At 38.1% G+C, this 18587-nt stretch overlaps 1 protein-coding gene across 2 annotated transcripts in view; it reads right to left on the reverse strand.

Annotated features, from left to right (window-relative positions):
• The window catches only part of ACAP1 (ArfGAP with coiled-coil, ankyrin repeat and PH domains 1), a 167851-nt gene that overhangs the window by 79942 nt on the left and 69322 nt on the right, over window positions 1–18587 (reverse strand). Inside the window, exon 1 of one of the 2 annotated variants that reach the window (XM_075206093.1) lies at window positions 205–358. The exons of the other annotated variant lie outside the window; for it this stretch is intronic. Coding sequence (XP_075062194.1) covers window positions 205–209 — 5 coding nt within the window. The 5' untranslated portion in view covers window positions 210–358. Of the gene's footprint in view, window positions 1–204; window positions 359–18587 lie in introns of those variants that run through there. 2 annotated transcript variants of the gene reach the window in all.

Below are 18587 nucleotides of genomic sequence, written 5' to 3' on the forward strand. Positions count from 1 at the left end.
GTGATATACTGTCCATATGTCTATATGTCATTATATAATACTTCATTATGTACCTCGTTATATAACAGTGCAGTGTATGTATGTACCTCTTTATATAATGCCTCATTATGTACCTCAATATAACAGTGCAGCCTATCTATGTACTTCTTTATATAACAGTGCAGTGTATGTATGTACCTCTTTATATAATGCCTCATTATGTACCTCATTATATAACAGTACAGTGTATATGTCAGGCCCCACTTCCTCCCTCCGGTGCAGGGACGGCCGCCTGATAGTCTCGGGCGGGGGCGCCCTGTTGCTAAGCAACAGGCGCGGTATCCCTGGCCGTCCTCAGCCTGCCGGGCGCAGGTGCTCTGATCACTCCCCCCTGCGCGCCTATCACATCCTCCCTGCCTCTATTTAAAGCATGCTCTGGCGCCATTAGGGTGCCAGAGTATCAGTGTTCCTGCCTCTAGCTTACCTATTGTATTACTTACCTGTTGTGACCCGGCTTTCCAGACCATTCTCCGGCTGCTGTTCCTTCCCTGTTGTGACCCGGCTAGCTGATTATTCTTCTTCTGATTGTCCCGTTCTGTTACCGCAATTTGGCCCGCCTGACTACTCTTTGGATTTCCCTTTGGCTCTGTCTGCTCCTGATTGGCTCTGACCCAGACCACTTGACTCCTCTACTGCTACACTGGCAAGTGGGACCACGACCTGCGTGCCCTGCGCAGCTAAGTCCAAACCCCCTTGCAGGGGTCCCTGGAGAATACCAGGGGCACGATAGACTCCGCACCCGCTAGTTCAGTGGCGACAATACCGGTTAGAACTTCCAGTGCCTGCGTACTCCAGACGAGCCTGACAGTATCCTCTGGCCATGACTGACGGTACCAGGGAACCTTCTGCTTGTGATCTCCTTCTTTATTTGGCTCAATGGGTGGATCAACAGGAGGCTAACCAGACTCAGATACTCCAGTGTATCCAAGGGGTAGTATCCCGTCTGCACGCTCTGCAAGGTCCTGTGAATCCTCCCCAGGCTGCACCTCTGACCACACCTCCTCCTGCCGCCACTTTCAGGAGTCTACGTATATCTTCCCCTGAAAAATATGACGGTAACCCTAAAGGTTGTTGAGGATTCTTAAACCAATGTTCTATCCAATTTGAACTTGCTCCGGAGAACTTTTCGTCTGAGAGAGCCAAGGTGGCTTACATCATTTCTCTCCTTACCGGACAGGCTCTGGCTTGGGCCTCCCCTCTATGGGAACGGAACAATGTGTCTCTTCATAATTCTTCTACGTTTATTGGGAATTTTCGCAGAGTGTTTGATGAGCCGGGCCAAGTGTCTTCAGCTGCCTCTAGTCTACTCGCCCTCCGGCAAGGATCTCTATCTGCAGGGCAGTATGCCGTCCAATTCCGGACTTTTGCCTCTGAGTTAGGATGGAACGATGAAGCATTGACAGCTACCTTTTGGCAGGGTTTATCCGACTCTATTAAGGATGCACTAGCCTCCCAAGACCTTCCTTCTAAGCTGGACGAATTAGTTTCCCTTAGCATCAAAGTGGACATTCGCCAGCAGGAACGTTCTTTGGAGAAAGACCAAGGCCGTCGGCTCTTCCAGTTAGCTCTTCGCTTTCAGTCCCCGGTTCCTACGGCCGAGGAGCCTATGCAGATTTGAAGCTCCCTTCTCTCCCAGGATGAAAGAACGCTGGATTAAAAACCGCCTTTGCTTGTATTGTGGGGAGTCCAGTCATCTGTTATCAACCTGTTCTAAGAGGCCGGGAAATTCCATCTCCTAGGCGATAAAAGGGAGGTTGTACTAGGATCCAGTCTCCATACTTCCTGTTCTCTCAAAGATGCCAACTTCTTGATGCCAGTTACCCTTAAAACTACGGATGTCTCCCTGGAATGTTCCGCATTCGTGGATTCTGGATCCGCAGGGAACTTCATATCCGCCAATCTCGTGTCCGAGCTCCATTTACCCTTTCATCTGTTACCTCAACCTTTGTTACTAACTGCAGTGGATGGTAATCGCGTCAGTAACGGTCCCATCACCTGTATCACCAGTCAGGTCCGGTTGCAGGTAGGGGTTCTTCATCATGAGTGGATCAAGTTCCTGGTTATTCCTCAATCCGTCAATTCTAGCATCTTGGGTTTGCCCTGGCTGAGGACTCACTCTCCTCAATTTGATTTGCATCATGCCCAGGTATACTCCTGGGGTGCTTCCTGTTTTTCTGGTTGTCTCTCTAAAGTGTGTCCACCTACTCACCTGCCTTGTCTCTCATTCTCCTCCCAGTCTACGCTTCCGGAACCTTACTTGGACTTCCTTGATGTATTCAGTAAATCAGCTGCGGAGAGTCTGCCCCCGCATTGTACCTGGGACTGTCCCATCAAGCTCGGTCCTGGTAAGACGATCCCTAAGGGTAGAGTATATCCTCTATCCTTACCTGAGACTGGAGCCATGTCCCAGTACATTTCTGAAAATCTCCAGCGAGGTTTTATTCGAAAATCCTCCTCTCCTGCGGGGGCCGGATTCTTCTTCGTCAAGAAAAAGACAGTTCCTTAAGACCCTGGATTGATTACCGTCGCCTTAACGCAATAACGGTCAAGAATTGTTATCCCCTGATTACGGAATTATTTGAACGCATCCAGGGTGCCAAGATCTTCTCCAAACTTGACCTTAGAGGAGCTTATAATCTGGTACGCATTCGTAAACGGGATGAGTGGAAGACAGCCTTCAATACTTGAGATGGGCACTATGAGTATTTGGTGATGCCTTTTGGGCTCTGCCTTGCTAACCGCTCCTTCTCTGTATCCACGTCTGGTTCTTCCTCCACCCCCTCCCCTCTCCCTGTTGGAGTCCCCCAGGGCTCTGTTCTCGGCCCTCTACTCTTCTTGCTCTATACTTCCTCCCTTGGTCTCTCATCTCCTCGTTTGGTCTTCAGTATCACCTTTATGCTGATGATATTCAGCTCTACATCTCGTCTCCCGATCTTTCCTCCTCCCTCCTCTCTCGTGTGACTGACTGCCTCTCAGCTATCTCCTCCTGGATGTCCTCACGCTTTCTTAAAATTAACATCTCAAAAACTGAGCTCATTGTTTTTCCCCCGCCCAGACTCCCATCCCACCATGACCTCTTTATCATTGTCAATAACTCCACTATCTCCTCTGTCACCCAACTCCGCTGCCTGGGTGTCACTCTTGACTCCTCTCTCTCTTTTGCCCCCCACATTCAATCCCTCGCCCAAGCCTGTCGCTTCCAACTCCGTAACATTGCCCGCATCCGTCCCTTTCTCTCTCAGGATGCCACCAAAACTATCATCCATGCTCTCATCATCTCCCGCCTCGATTACTGCAACCTTCTCCTTACTGGCCTCCCCCACTCCCACCTTGCCCCGCTCCGCTCTATACTCAATGCGGCTGCAAGACTCATCTTCCTCTCACGCCGCTCCTCCTCCGCCTCTCCACTTTGTCTCGCCTTACACTGGCTCCCCTTACAAGGCTCTCTCCCAGTCTACTGCCCCTTATATCTCTAACCTCCTCTCCATTCACACTCCTGCCCGCTCCCTGCGCTCGGCCAATGATCGCCGCCTCTCCTCCACACTGATCACCTCTTCCCACTCTTGAATCCAAGACTTCTCCCGTGCTGCCCCCCTTCACTGGAACGACCTCCCTCGCTCCATCCGTCTCTCTCCCAATCTGTGCTCCTTCAAACGGGCACTTAAAACTCACCTGTTCCTTAAGGCCTACCAACCTTCCATTTAACCTCTCATCTTTTCTGCTCATCCTCCCTTGACCCCTCTTCTCTCTCCCCTTTGATTCACTGGCTCCCTTTTGTGCCCGACTTTGTTTACCCTCCCTTAGGATGTAAGCTTGAATGAGCAGGGCCCTCTTCCCTTCAGTCTCCATACCTGTTCTTCTGCTCCGTCTCTACTGTATCTGCCCTCCCGGAGTTTCTGAAGTACTGGTACTGTGTGTTTATTGTTCTGTACTGTTCTACTCTGTATAGTCTACTGTATAGTCTACTGTTTGTACTGTGTGCGGCGCTGCAGAAACCTTGTGACGCCCTACAAATAAACGATAATAATAATAATGTTTCCTGTGGTGTTTTTCTTCAGAATATCAATCCTCCTGGAGCGACCTTCTCTACTGGGCGGAATTTGCACACAATAATCATCTACATTCCTCCTCGGGTTGCTCTCCCTTCTTCACTGTCTGCGGCAAACAAACTACTCCTCCTTTCTTACTAGAAGCTCCATTATCTTCGGTTCCCGCAGCCGACACTCTCATTCACAATTTTTCTCAAATCTGGGCCAAGACTCAAGCAAGGCTTTTTGAATCCGCATTGTGGTATAAGGTCGTTGCTGATCGCCATCAAAGAAATTTCAAAAAAACTGTCCTGAAAGTAGGAGATCATGTTTGGTTAGCAACCCGTAATCTCAGACTTCGTGTTCGCTCCATGAAATTGGCTCCTCGCTTTATTGGACCGTTTGCTATTTCTCAAATTATTAACCCAGTCTCCTATAAACTCTCTTTACCTCCTTCCCTCAGGATCCACAACGCTTTCCACATCTCCCTGCTAAAACCCTTGGTTCTCAACGAATTCTTCAAGGAACCAGTCATCCCTCCGTCTATCAAGACCTCTCTGGGCCACGAGTATGAAGTAGAAAGAATCTTGAAGTCCCGCTCTGTTCGTGGTAATATCCAGTACTTAGTACATTGGAAGGGCTACGGTCCCGAGGAGAGATAATCGGTCCCTATTTTTAGAATCAGGATGCAATTTGTTTACCCAAACATGCAATGCAAAGCTAACAATATTTACGCTTATCTGTGATATCCTAAAACCTTGCTATGATTTCCTGCATCTTAATTTGGACACAGTGGACAGCAAGTCTAATTACCCCTTCCTTTCCCTCAAGGGGTATTGGACACTCACATCAAAAGGTCTAATCAAAATGAGATTAGCATCAGTGGTTTCTTTTAACTGTTGCAGAATACACATTTCCTCGAAAGTAAAGAATTCCCTGAGAAAAGTTGTAAACCCCAAGCAAGGCATTTCCTTACACCAAGATATACAAAACCCTTTCTAAACAAAGGCTTATTGTATCAGATATATACATCAGAAAAAATGCATTTCCTCTAGCAAGGTTAAAACAGAAAAAATAATTTTCTCCCCGGGTCTCAGAAATAAAAAATTCCTTTATCAAAATATACACAATATCAAAAATAAATTAATTGGCAATTATATAATTAAGAGCCCTTTGCTGTTTCCTTTGAATAAATGTATACCATAAAATGCCAAGTTATTTATAAGTGATCCAGTCACACTAACATTGCAGCGTATCTATATACTCCATTATATAACAGTGCAGTGTCTCTATATACCTCGTTATAAAACAGTGCAGTCTATCTATATACCTTATGATATAACAGTGCAGTGTCTCTATATACCTCGTTATATAACAGTGCAGTGTCTCTATATACCTTGTTATATAACAGTGCAGTGTCTCTATGTACCTCTTTATATAACAGTGCAGTGTCTCTATATACCTCGTTATATAACAGTGTAGTATCTCTATAAACCCTGTTATATAACAGGGCAGTGTCTCTATGTACCTCGTTATATAACAGTGCAGTGTCTCTATGTACCTCGTTATATAACAGTGCAGTATCTCTATGTACCTCGTTATATAACAGTGCAGTGTCTCTATATACCTCGTTATATAACAGTGCAGTCTATCTATATACCTTATGATATAACAGTGCAGTGTCTCTATATACCTTATGATATAACAGTGCAGTGTCTCTATATACCTTGTTCTATAACAGTGCAGTGTCTCTATATACCTCGTTATATAACAGTGCAGTATCTCTATGTACCTCATTATATAACAGTGCAGTGTCTCTATATACCTCGTTATATAACAGTGCAGTGTCTCTATATACCTCGTTATATAACAGTGCAGTGTCTCTATATACCTCGTTATATAACAGTGCAGTGTCTCTAAATACCTCGTTATATAACAGTGCAGAGTATATATTTATCTTCATTATATAACAGTGCAGTGTCTCTATATACCTCGTTATATAACAGTGCAGTGTCTCTATATACCTCATTATATAACAGTGCAGTATCTCTATGTACCTCATTATATAACAGTGCAGTGTCTCTATATACCTCGTTATATAACAGTGCAGTGTCTCTATATACCTCGTTATATAACAGTGCAGTGTCTCTATATACCTCGTTATATAACAGTGCAGTGTCTCTAAATACCTCGTTATATAACAGTGCAGAGTATATATTTATCTTCATTATATAACAGTGCAGTGTCTCTATATACCTCGTTATATAACAGTGCAGTGTCTCTATATACCTCGTGATATAACAGTGCAGTGTCTCTATATACCTCATTATATAACAGTGCAGTATCTCTATGTACCTCATTATATAACAGTGCAGTGTCTCTATATACCTCGTTATATAACAGTGCAGTGTCTCTATATACCTCGTTATATAACAGTGCAGTGTCTCTATGTACCTCATTATATAACAGTGCAGTGTCTCTATATACCTCGTTATATAACAGTGTAGTATCTCTATAAACCTTGTTATATAACAGTGCAGTGTCTCTATGTACCTCGTTATATAACAGTGCAGTATCTCTATGTACCTCGTTATATAACAGTGCAGTGTCTCTATATACCTCGTTATATAACAGTGCAGTCTATCTATATACCTTATGATATAACAGTGCAGTGTCTCTATATACCTTATGATATAACAGTGCAGTGTCTCTATATACCTTGTTATATAACAGTGCAGTGTCTCTATATACCTCGTTATATAACAGTGCAGTGTCTCTATATACCTCATTATAAAACAGTGCAGTGTCTCTATATACCTCGTTATATAGCAGTGCAGTGTCTCTATATACCTCGTTATATAACAGTGCAGTGTCTCTATATACCTCGTTATATAACAGTGCAGTGTATATATTTATCTTCATTATATAACAGTGCAGTGTCTCTATGTACCTCATTATAAGACAGTGCAGTGTCTCTATATACCTCGTTATATAACAGTGCAGTGTCTCTATATACCTCGTTATAAAACAGTGCAGTGTCTCTATATACCTCGTTATATAACAGTGCAGTGTCTCTATATACCTCGTGATATAACAGTGCAGTGTCTCTATATACCTCATTATATAACAGTGCAGTATCTCTATGTACCTCATTATATAACAGTGCAGTGTCTCTATATACCTCGTTATATAACAGTGCAGTGTCTCTATATACCTCGTTATATAACAGTGCAGTGTCTCTATATACCTCGTTATATAACAGTGCAGTGTCTCTAAATACCTCGTTATATAACAGTGCAGAGTATATATTTATCTTCATTATATAACAGTGCAGTGTCTCTATATACCTCGTTATATAACAGTGCAGTGTCTCTATATACCTCCTTATATAACAGTGCAGTGTCTCTATATACCTCGTTATATAACAGTGCAGTGTCTCTAAATACCTCGTTATATAACAGTGCAGAGTATATATTTATCTTCATTATATAACAGTGCAGTATCTCTATATACCTCGTTATATAACAGTGCAGTGTCTCTATATACATACTTATATAACAGTGCAGTGTCTCTATATACCTCCTTATATAACAGTGCAGTGTCTCTATATACCTTATGATATAACAGTGCAGTGTCTCTATATACCTTGTTATATAACAGTGCAGTCTCTATATACCTCGTTATATAACAGTGCAGCGTATATATTTATCTTCATTATATAACAGTGCAGTGTCTCTACATATCTTATGATATACTAGTGCAGTGTCTCTATATACCTCGTTATATAACAGTGCAGTGTCTATATATACCTCCATATATAACAGTGCAGTGTCTCTATATACCTCGTTATATAACAGTGCAGTGTCTCTATATACCTTGTTATATAACAGTGCAGTGTCTCTATATACCTCGTTATATAACAGTGTAGTATCTCTATAAACCTTGTTATATAACAGTGCAGTGTCTCTATGTACCTCGTTATATAAAAGTACAGTGTCTCTATGTACCTCGTTATATAACAGTGTAGTGTCTCTATATACCTCGTTATATAACAGTGCAGTGTCTCCATATACCTCGTTATATAACTGTGCAGTGTCTCTATATACCTTGTTATATAACAGTGCAGTGTCTCTATAAAGCTCGTTATATTGAACAGTGCAGTATCTCTATGTACCTCATTATATAACAGTGCAGTGTCTCTATATACCTCGTTATATAACAGTGTAGTATCTCTATAAACCTTGTTATATAACAGTGCAGTGTCTCTATATACCTCGTTATATAACAGTGTAGTATCTCTATATACATACTTATATAACAGTGCAGTGTCTCTATATACCTCCTTATATAACAGTGCAGTGTCTCTATATACCTTATGATATAACAGTGCAGTGTCTCTATATACCTTGTTATATAACAGTGCAGTCTCTATATACCTCGTTATATAACAGTGCAGCGTATATATTTATCTTCATTATATAACAGTGCAGTGTCTCTATGTACCTCGTTATATAACAGTGCAGTATCTCTATGTACCTCGTTATATAACAGTGCAGTGTCTCTATATACCTCGTTATATAACAGTGCAGTCTATCTATATACCTTATGATATAACAGTGCAGTGTCTCTATATACCTTATGATATAACAGTGCAGTGTCTCTATATACCTTGTTATATAACAGTGCAGTGTCTCTATATACCTTAAGATATAACAGTGCAGTGTCTCTATATACCTCATTATAAAACAGTGCAGTGTCTCTATATACCTCGTTATATAACAGTGCAGTGTCTCTATATACCTCGTTATATAACAGTGCAGTGTCTCTATATACCTCGTTATATAACAGTGCAGTGTATATATTTATCTTCATTATATAACAGTGCAGTGTATCTATGTACCTCATTATAAGACAGTGCAGTGTCTCTATATACCTCGTTATATAACAGTGCAGTGTCTCTATATACCTCGTTATATAACAGTGCAGTGTCTCTATATACCTCGTTATATAACAGTGCAGTGTCTCTATATACCTCGTGATATAACAGTGCAGTGTCTCTATATACCTCATTATATAACAGTGCAGTATCTCTATGTACCTCATTATATAACAGTGCAGTGTCTCTATATACCTCATTATATAACAGTGCAGTGTCTCTATATACCTCGTTATATAACAGTGCAGTGTCTCTATATACCTCGTTATATAACAGTGCAGTGTCTCTAAATACCTCGTTATATAACAGTGCAGAGTATATATTTATCTTCATTATATAACAGTGCAGTGTCTCTATATACCTCGTTATATAACAGTGCAGTGTCTCTATATACCTCCTTATATAACAGTGCAGTGTCTCTATATACCTCGTTATATAACAGTGCAGTGTCTCTAAATACCTCGTTATATAACAGTGCAGAGTATATATTTATCTTCATTATATAACAGTGCAGTATCTCTATATACCTCGTTATATAACAGTGCAGTGTTTCTATATACATACTTATATAACAGTGCAGTGTCTCTATATACCTCCTTATATAACAGTGCAGTGTCTCTATATACCTTATGATATAACAGTGCAGTGTCTCTATATACCTTGTTATATAACAGTGCAGTCTCTATATACCTCGTTATATAACAGTGCAGCGTCTATATTTATCGTCATTATATAACAGTGCAGTGTCTCTACATATCTTATGATATACTAGTGCAGTGTCTCTATATACCTCGTTATATAACAGTGCAGTGTCTATATATACCTCCATATATAACAGTGCAGTGTCTCTATATACCTCGTTATATAACAGTGCAGTGTCTCTATATACCTCGTTATATAACAGTGTAGTATCTCTATAAACCTTGTTATATAACAGTGCAGTGTCTCTATGTACCTCGTTATATAAAAGTGCAGTGTCTCTATGTACCTCGTTATATAACAGTGTAGTGTCTCTATATACCTCGTTATATAACAGTGCAGTGTCTCCATATACCTCGTTATATAACAGTGCAGTGTCTCTATATACCTTGTTATATAACAGTGCAGTGTCTCTATATACCTCGTTATATTGAACAGTGCAGTATCTCTATGTACCTCATTATATAACAGTGCAGTGTCTCTATATACCTCGTTATATAACAGTGTAGTATCTCTATAAACCTTGTTATATAACAGTGCAGTGTCTCTATATACCTCCTTATATAACAGTGTAGTATCTCTATAAACCTTGTTATATAACAGTGCAGTGTCTCTATGTACCTCGTTATATAACAGTGCAGTGTCTCTATATACCCCGTTATATAACAGTGCAGTGTCTCTATATACCTCGTTATATAACAGTGTAGTATCTCTATATACCTCGTTATATAACAGTGCAGTGTCTCTATATACCTTATGATATAACAGTGCAGTGTCTCTATATACCTCATTATAAAACAGTGCAGTGTCTCTATATACCTCGTTATATAACAGTGCAGTGTCTCTATATACCTCGTTATATAACAGTGCAGTGACTCTATATACCTCGTTATATAACAGTGCAGTGTATATATTTATCTTCATTATATAACAGTGCAGTGTATCTATGTACCTCATTATAAGACAGTGCAGTGTCTCTATATTCCTCGTTATATAACAGTGCAGTGTATATATTTATCTTCATTATATAACAGTGCAGTGTATCTATGTACCTCATTATAAGACAGTGCAGTGTCTCTATATACCTCGTTATATAACAGTGCAGTGTCTCTATATACCTCGTTATATAACAGTTCAGTGTCTCTCTATACCTCGTTATATAACAGTGCAGTGTCTCTATATACCTCGTTATATAACAGTGCAGTGTCTCTATATACCTCGTTATATAACAGTGCAGTATCTCTATGTACCTCATTATATAACAGTGCAGTGTCTCTATATACCTCGTTATATAACAGTGCAGTGTCTCTATATACCTCGTTATATAACAGTGCAGTGTATATATTTATCTTCATTTTATAACAGTGCAGTGTCTCTATATACCTACTTATATAACAGTGCAGTGTCTCTATATACCTCGTTATATAACAGTGCAGCGTATATATTTATCTTCATTATATAACAGTGCAGTGTCTCTACATATCTTATGATATACTAGTGTAGTGTCTCTATATACCTCGTTATATAACAGTGCAGAGTATATATTTATCTTCATTATATAACAGTGCAGTGTCTCTATATACCTCGTTATATAACAGTGCAGTGTCTCTATATACCTCGTGATATAACAGTGCAGTGTCTCTATATACCTCATTATATAACAGTGCAGTATTTCTATGTACCTCATTATATAACAGTGCAGTGTCTCTATATACCTCGTTATATAACAGTGCAGTGTCTCTATGTACCTCGTTATATAACAGTGCAGTATCTCTATGTACCTCGTTATATAACAGTGCAGTGTCTCTATATACCTCGTTATATAACAGTGCAGTCTATCTATATACCTTATGATATAACAGTGCAGTGTCTCTATATACCTTGTTATATAACAGTGCAGTGTCTCTATATACCTCGTTATATAACAGTGCAGTGTCTCTATATACCTCATTATAAAACAGTGCAGTGTCTCTATATACCTCGTTATATAACAGTGCAGTGTCTCTATATACCTCGTTATATAACAGTGCAGTGTCTCTATATACCTCGTTATATAACAGTGCAGTGTATATATTTATCTTCATTATATAACAGTGCAGTGTCTCTATATACCTCGTTATATAACAGTGCAGTGTCTCTATATACATCGTTATATAACAGTGCAGTGTCTCTATATACCTCATTATATAACAGTGCAGTGTCTCTATATACCTCGTGATATAACAGTGCAGTGTCTCTATATACCTCATTATATAACAGTGCAGTATCTCTATGTACCTCATTATATAACAGTGCAGTGTCTCTATATACCTCGTTATATAACAGTGCAGTGTCTCTATATACCTCGTTATATAACAGTGCAGTGTCTCTATATACCTCGTTATATAACAGTGCAGTGTATATATTTATCTTCATTATATAACAGTGCAGTGTATCTATGTACCTCATTATAAGACAGTGCAGTGTCTCTATATACCTCGTTATATAACAGTGCAGTGTCTCTATATACCTCGTTATATAACAGTTCAGTGTCTCTCTATACCTCGTTATATAACAGTGCAGTGTCTCTATATACCTCGTTATATAACAGTGCAGTGTCTCTATATACCTCGTTATATAACAGTGCAGTATCTCTATGTACCTCATTATATAACAGTGCAGTGTCTCTATATACCTCGTTATATAACAGTGCCGTGTCTCTATATACCTCGTTATATAACAGTGCAGTGTATATATTTATCTTCATTATATAACAGTGCAGTGTCTCTATATACCTACTTATATAACAGTGCAGTGTCTCTATATACCTCGTTATATAACAGTGCAGCGTATATATTTATCTTCATTATATAACAGTGCAGTGTCTCTACATATCTTATGATATACTAGTGTAGTGTCTCTATATACCTCGTTATATAACAGTGCAGTGTCTCTATATACCTCCTTATATAACATTGCAGTGTCTCTATATACCTCGTTATATAACAGTGCAGTGTCTCTAAATACCTCGTTATATAACAGTGCAGAGTATATATTTATCTTCATTATATAACAGTGCAGTGTCTCTATATACCTCGTTATATAACAGTGCAGTGTCTCTATATACCTCATTATATAACAGTGCAGTATCTCTATGTACCTCATTATATAACAGTGCAGTGTCTCTATATACCTCGTTATATAACAGTGCAGTGTCTCTATATACCTCGTTATATAACAGTGCAGTGTCTCTATATACCTCGTTATATAACAGTGCAGTGTCTCTAAATACCTCGTTATATAACAGTGCAGAGTATATATTTATCTTCATTATATAACAGTGCAGTGTCTCTATATACCTCGTTATATAACAGTGCAGTGTCTCTATATACCTCGTGATATAACAGTGCAGTGTCTCTATATACCTCATTATATAACAGTGCAGTATCTCTATGTACCTCATTATATAACAGTGCAGTGTCTCTATATACCTCGTTATATAACAGTGCAGTGTCTCTATATACCTCGTTATATAACAGTGCAGTGTCTCTATGTACCTCATTATATAACAGTGCAGTGTCTCTATATACCTCGTTATATAACAGTGTAGTATCTCTATAAACCTTGTTATATAACAGTGCAGTGTCTCTATGTACCTCGTTATATAACAGTGCAGTATCTCTATGTACCTCGTTATATAACAGTGCAGTGTCTCTATATACCTCGTTATATAACAGTGCAGTCTATCTATATACCTTATGATATAACAGTGCAGTGTCTCTATATACCTTGTTATATAACAGTGCAGTGTCTCTATATACCTCGTTATATAACAGTGCAGTGTCTCTATATACCTCATTATAAAACAGTGCAGTGTCTCTATATACCTCGTTATATAACAGTGCAGTGTCTCTATATACCTCGTTATATAACAGTGCAGTGTCTCTATATACCTCGTTATATAACAGTGCAGTGTATATATTTATCTTCATTATATAACAGTGCAGTGTATCTATGTACCTCATTATAAGACAGTGCAGTGTCTCTATATACCTCGTTATATAACAGTGCAGTGTCTCTATATACCTCGTTATATAACAGTGCAGTGTCTCTATATACCTCGTTATATAACAGTGCAGTGTCTCTATATACCTCGTGATATAACAGTGCAGTGTCTCTATATACCTCATTATATAACAGTGCAGTATCTCTATGTACCTCATTATATAACAGTGCAGTGTCTCTATATACCTCGTTATATAACAGTGCAGTGTCTCTATATACCTCGTTATATAACAGTGCAGTGTCTCTATATACCTCGTTATATAACAGTGCAGTGTCTCTAAATACCTCGTTATATAACAGTGCAGAGTATATATTTATCTTCATTATATAACAGTGCAGTGTCTCTATATACCTCGTTATATAACAGTGCAGTGTCTCTATATACCTCGTTATATAACAGTGCAGTGTCTCTATATACCTCGTTATATAACAGTGCAGTGTCTCTAAATACCTCGTTATATAACAGTGCAGAGTATATATTTATCTTCATTATATAACAGTGCAGTATCTCTATATACCTCGTTATATAACAGTGCAGTGTCTCTATATACATACTTATATAACAGTGCAGTGTCTCTATATACCTCCTTATATAACAGTGCAGTGTCTCTATATACCTTATGATATAACAGTGAAGTGTCTCTATATACCTTGTTATATAACAGTGCAGTCTCTATATACCTCGTTATATAACAGTGCAGCGTATATATTTAACTTCATTATATAACAGTGCAGTGTTTCTACATATCTTATGATATACTAGTGCAGTGTCTCTATATACCTCGTTATATAACAGTGCAGTGTCTATATATACCTCCATATATAACAGTGCAGTGTCTCTATATACCTCGTTATATAACAGTGCAGTGTCTCTATATACCTTGTTATATAACAGTGCAGTGTCTCTATATACCTCGTTATATTGAACAGTGCAGTATCTCTATGTACCTCATTATATAACAGTGCAGTGTCTCTATATACCTCGTTATATAACAGTGTAGTATCTCTATAAACCTTGTTATATAACAGTGCAGTGTCTCTATGTACCTCGTTATATAAAAGTGCAGTGTCTCTATGTACCTCGTTATATAACAGTGTAGTGTCTCTATATACCTCGTTATATAACAGTGCAGTGTCTCCATATACCTCGTTATATAACAGTGCAGTGTCTCTATATACCTTGTTATATAACAGTGCAGTGTCTCTATATACCTCGTTATATTGAACAGTGCAGTATCTCTATGTACCTCATTATATAACAGTGCAGTGTCTCTATATACCTCGTTATATAACAGTGTAGTATCTCTATAAACCTTGTTATATAACAGTGCAGTGTCTCTATGTACCTCGTTATATAACAGTGCAGTGTCTCTATATACCCCGTTATATAACAGTGCAGTGTCTCTATATACCTCGTTATATAACAGTGTAGTATCTCTATATACCTCGTTATATAACAGTGCAGTGTCTCTATATACCTTATGATATAACAGTGCAGTGTCTCTATATACCTCATTATAAAACAGTGCAGTGTCTCTATATACCTCGTTATATAACAGTGCAGTGTCTCTATATACCTCATTATATAACAGTGCAGTGTCTCTATATACCTCATTATATAACAGTGCAGTGTATATATTTTTCTTCATTATATAACAGTGCAGTGTATCTATGTACCTCATTATAAGACAGTGCAGTGTCTCTATATACCTCGTTATATAACAGTGCAGTGTATATATTTATCTTCATTATATAACAGTGCAGTGTATCTATGTACCTCATTATAAGACAGTGCAGTGTCTCTATATACCTCGTTATATAACAGTGCAGTGTCTCTATATACCTCGTTATATAACAGTTCAGTGTCTCTATATACCTCGTTATATAACAGTGCAGTGTCTCTATATACCTCGTTATATAACAGTGCAGTGTCTCTATATACCTCGTTATATAACAGTGCAGTATCTCTATGTACCTCATTATATAACAGTGCAGTGTCTCTAAATACCTCGTTATATAACAGTGCAGAGTATATATTTATCTTCATTATATAACAGTGCAGTATCTCTATATACCTCGTTATATAACAGTGCAGTGTCTCTATATACATACTTATATAACAGTGCAGTGTCTCTATATACCTCCTTATATAACAGTGCAGTGTCTCTATATACCTTATGATATAACAGTGCAGTGTCTCTATATACCTTGTTATATAACAGTGCAGTCTCTATATACCTCGTTATATAACAGTGCAGCGTATATATTTATCTTCATTATATAACAGTGCAGTGTCTCTACATATCTTATGATATACTAGTGCAGTGTCTCTATATACCTCGTTATATAACAGTGCAGTGTCTATATATACCTCCATATATAACAGTGCAGTGTCTCTATATACCTCGTTATATAACAGTGCAGTGTCTCTATATACCTTGTTATATAACAGTGCAGTGTCTCTATATACCTCGTTATATTGAACAGTGCAGTATCTCTATGTACCTCATTATATAACAGTGCAGTGTCTCTATATACCTCGTTATATAACAGTGTAGTATCTCTATAAACCTTGTTATATAACAGTGCAGTGTCTCTATGTACCTCGTTATATAAAAGTGCAGTGTCTCTATGTACCTCGTTATATAACAGTGTAGTGTCTCTATATACCTCGTTATATAACAGTGCAGTGTCTCCATATACCTCGTTATATAACAGTGCAGTGTCTCTATATACCTTGTTATATAACAGTGCAGTGTCTCTATATACCTCGTTATATTGAACAGTGCAGTATCTCTATGTACCTCATTATATAACAGTGCAGTGTCTCTATATACCTCGTTATATTACAGTGTAGTATCTCTATAAACCTTGTTATATAACAGTGCAGTGTCTCTATATACCTCGTTATATAACAGTGTAGTATCTCTATAAACCTTGTTATATAACAGTGCAGTGTCTCTATGTACCTCGTTATATAACAGTGCAGTGTCTCTATATACCCCGTTATATAACAGTGCAGTGTCTCTATATACCTCGTTATATAACAGTGTAGTATCTCTATATACCTCGTTATATAACAGTGCAGTGTCTCTATATACCTTATGATATAACAGTGCAGTGTCTCTATATACCTCATTATAAAACAGTGCAGTGTCTCTATATACCTCGTTATATAACAGTGCAGTGTCTCTATATACCTCGTTATATAACAGTGCAGTGTCTCTATATACCTCGTTATATAACAGTGCAGTGTATATATTTATCTTCATTATATAACAGTGCAGTGTATCTATGTACCTCATTATAAGACAGTGCAGTGTCTCTATATACCTCGTTATATAACAGTGCAGTGTCTCTATATACCTCGTTATATAACAGTGCAGTGTCTCTATATACCTCGTTATATAACAGTGCAGTATCTCTATGTACCTCATTATATAACAGTGCAGTGTCTCTATATACCTCGTTATATAACAGTGCAGTGTCTCTATATACCTCGTTATATAACAGTGCAGTGTATATATTTATCTTCATTATATAACAGTGCAGTGTCTCTATATACCTACTTATATAACAGTGCAGTGTCTCTATATACCTCGTTATATAACAGTGCAGCGTATATATTTATCTTCATTATATAACAGTGCAGTGTCTCTACATATCTTATGATATACTAGTGTAGTGTCTCTATATACCTCGTTATATAACAGTGCAGTGTCTCTATATACCTCCTTATATAACATTGCAGTGTCTCTATATACCTCGTTATATAACAGTGCAGTGTCTCTATATACCTCATTATATAACAGTGCAGTGTCTCTATATACCTCATTATAAGACAGTGCAGAGTCTCTATATACCTCGTTATATAACAGTGCAGTGTCTCTATATACCTCGTTATATAACAGTGCAGTGTCTCTATATACCTCGTTATATAACAGTGCAGTATCTCTATGTACCTCGTTATATAATAGTGCAGTGTCTCTATATACCTCCTTATATAACAGTGCAGTGTCTCTACATACCTCGTTATATAACAGTGCAGTGTCTCTACATACCTCCTTATATAACAGTGCAGTGTCTCTATATACCTCGTTATATAACAGTGCAGTGTCTCTATATACCTTGTTATATAACAGTGCAGTGTCTCTATATACCTCGTTATATAACAGTGCAGTGTCTCTATATACCTCGTTATATAACAGCGCAGTGTATATATTTATCTTCATTATATAACAGTGGAGTATCTATGTACCTCATTATAAGACAGTGCAGTGTCTCTATATACCTCGTTATATAACAGTGCAGTGTCTCTATATACCTCGTTATATAACAGTGCAGTGTCTCTATATACCTCGTTATATAACAGTGCAGTGTCTCTATATACCTCATTATATAACAGTGCAGTATCTCTATGTACCTCATTATATAACAGTGCAGTGTCTCTATGTACCTCGTTATATAACAGTGCAGTGTCTCTATATACCTCGTTATATAACAGTGCAGTGTCTCTATATACCTCGTTATATAACAGTGCAGTGTCTCTAAATACCTCGTTATATAACAGTGCAGTGTATATATTTATCTTCATTATATAACAGTGCAGTGTCTCTATAGACCTCGTTATATAACAGTGCATTGTCTCTATATACCTACTTATATAACAGTGCAGTGTCTCTATATACCTCGTTATATAACAGTGCAGTGTCTCTATATACCTTATGATATAACAGTGCAGTGTCTCTATATACCTACTTATATAACAGTGCAGTGTCTCTATATACCTCGTTATATAACAGTGCAGCGTATATATTTATCTTCATTATATAACAGTGCAG

Source organism: Mixophyes fleayi, chromosome 4 (genome assembly GCF_038048845.1).
Source record: "Mixophyes fleayi isolate aMixFle1 chromosome 4, aMixFle1.hap1, whole genome shotgun sequence".
Lineage (NCBI taxonomy): Eukaryota > Metazoa > Chordata > Amphibia > Anura > Limnodynastidae > Mixophyes > Mixophyes fleayi.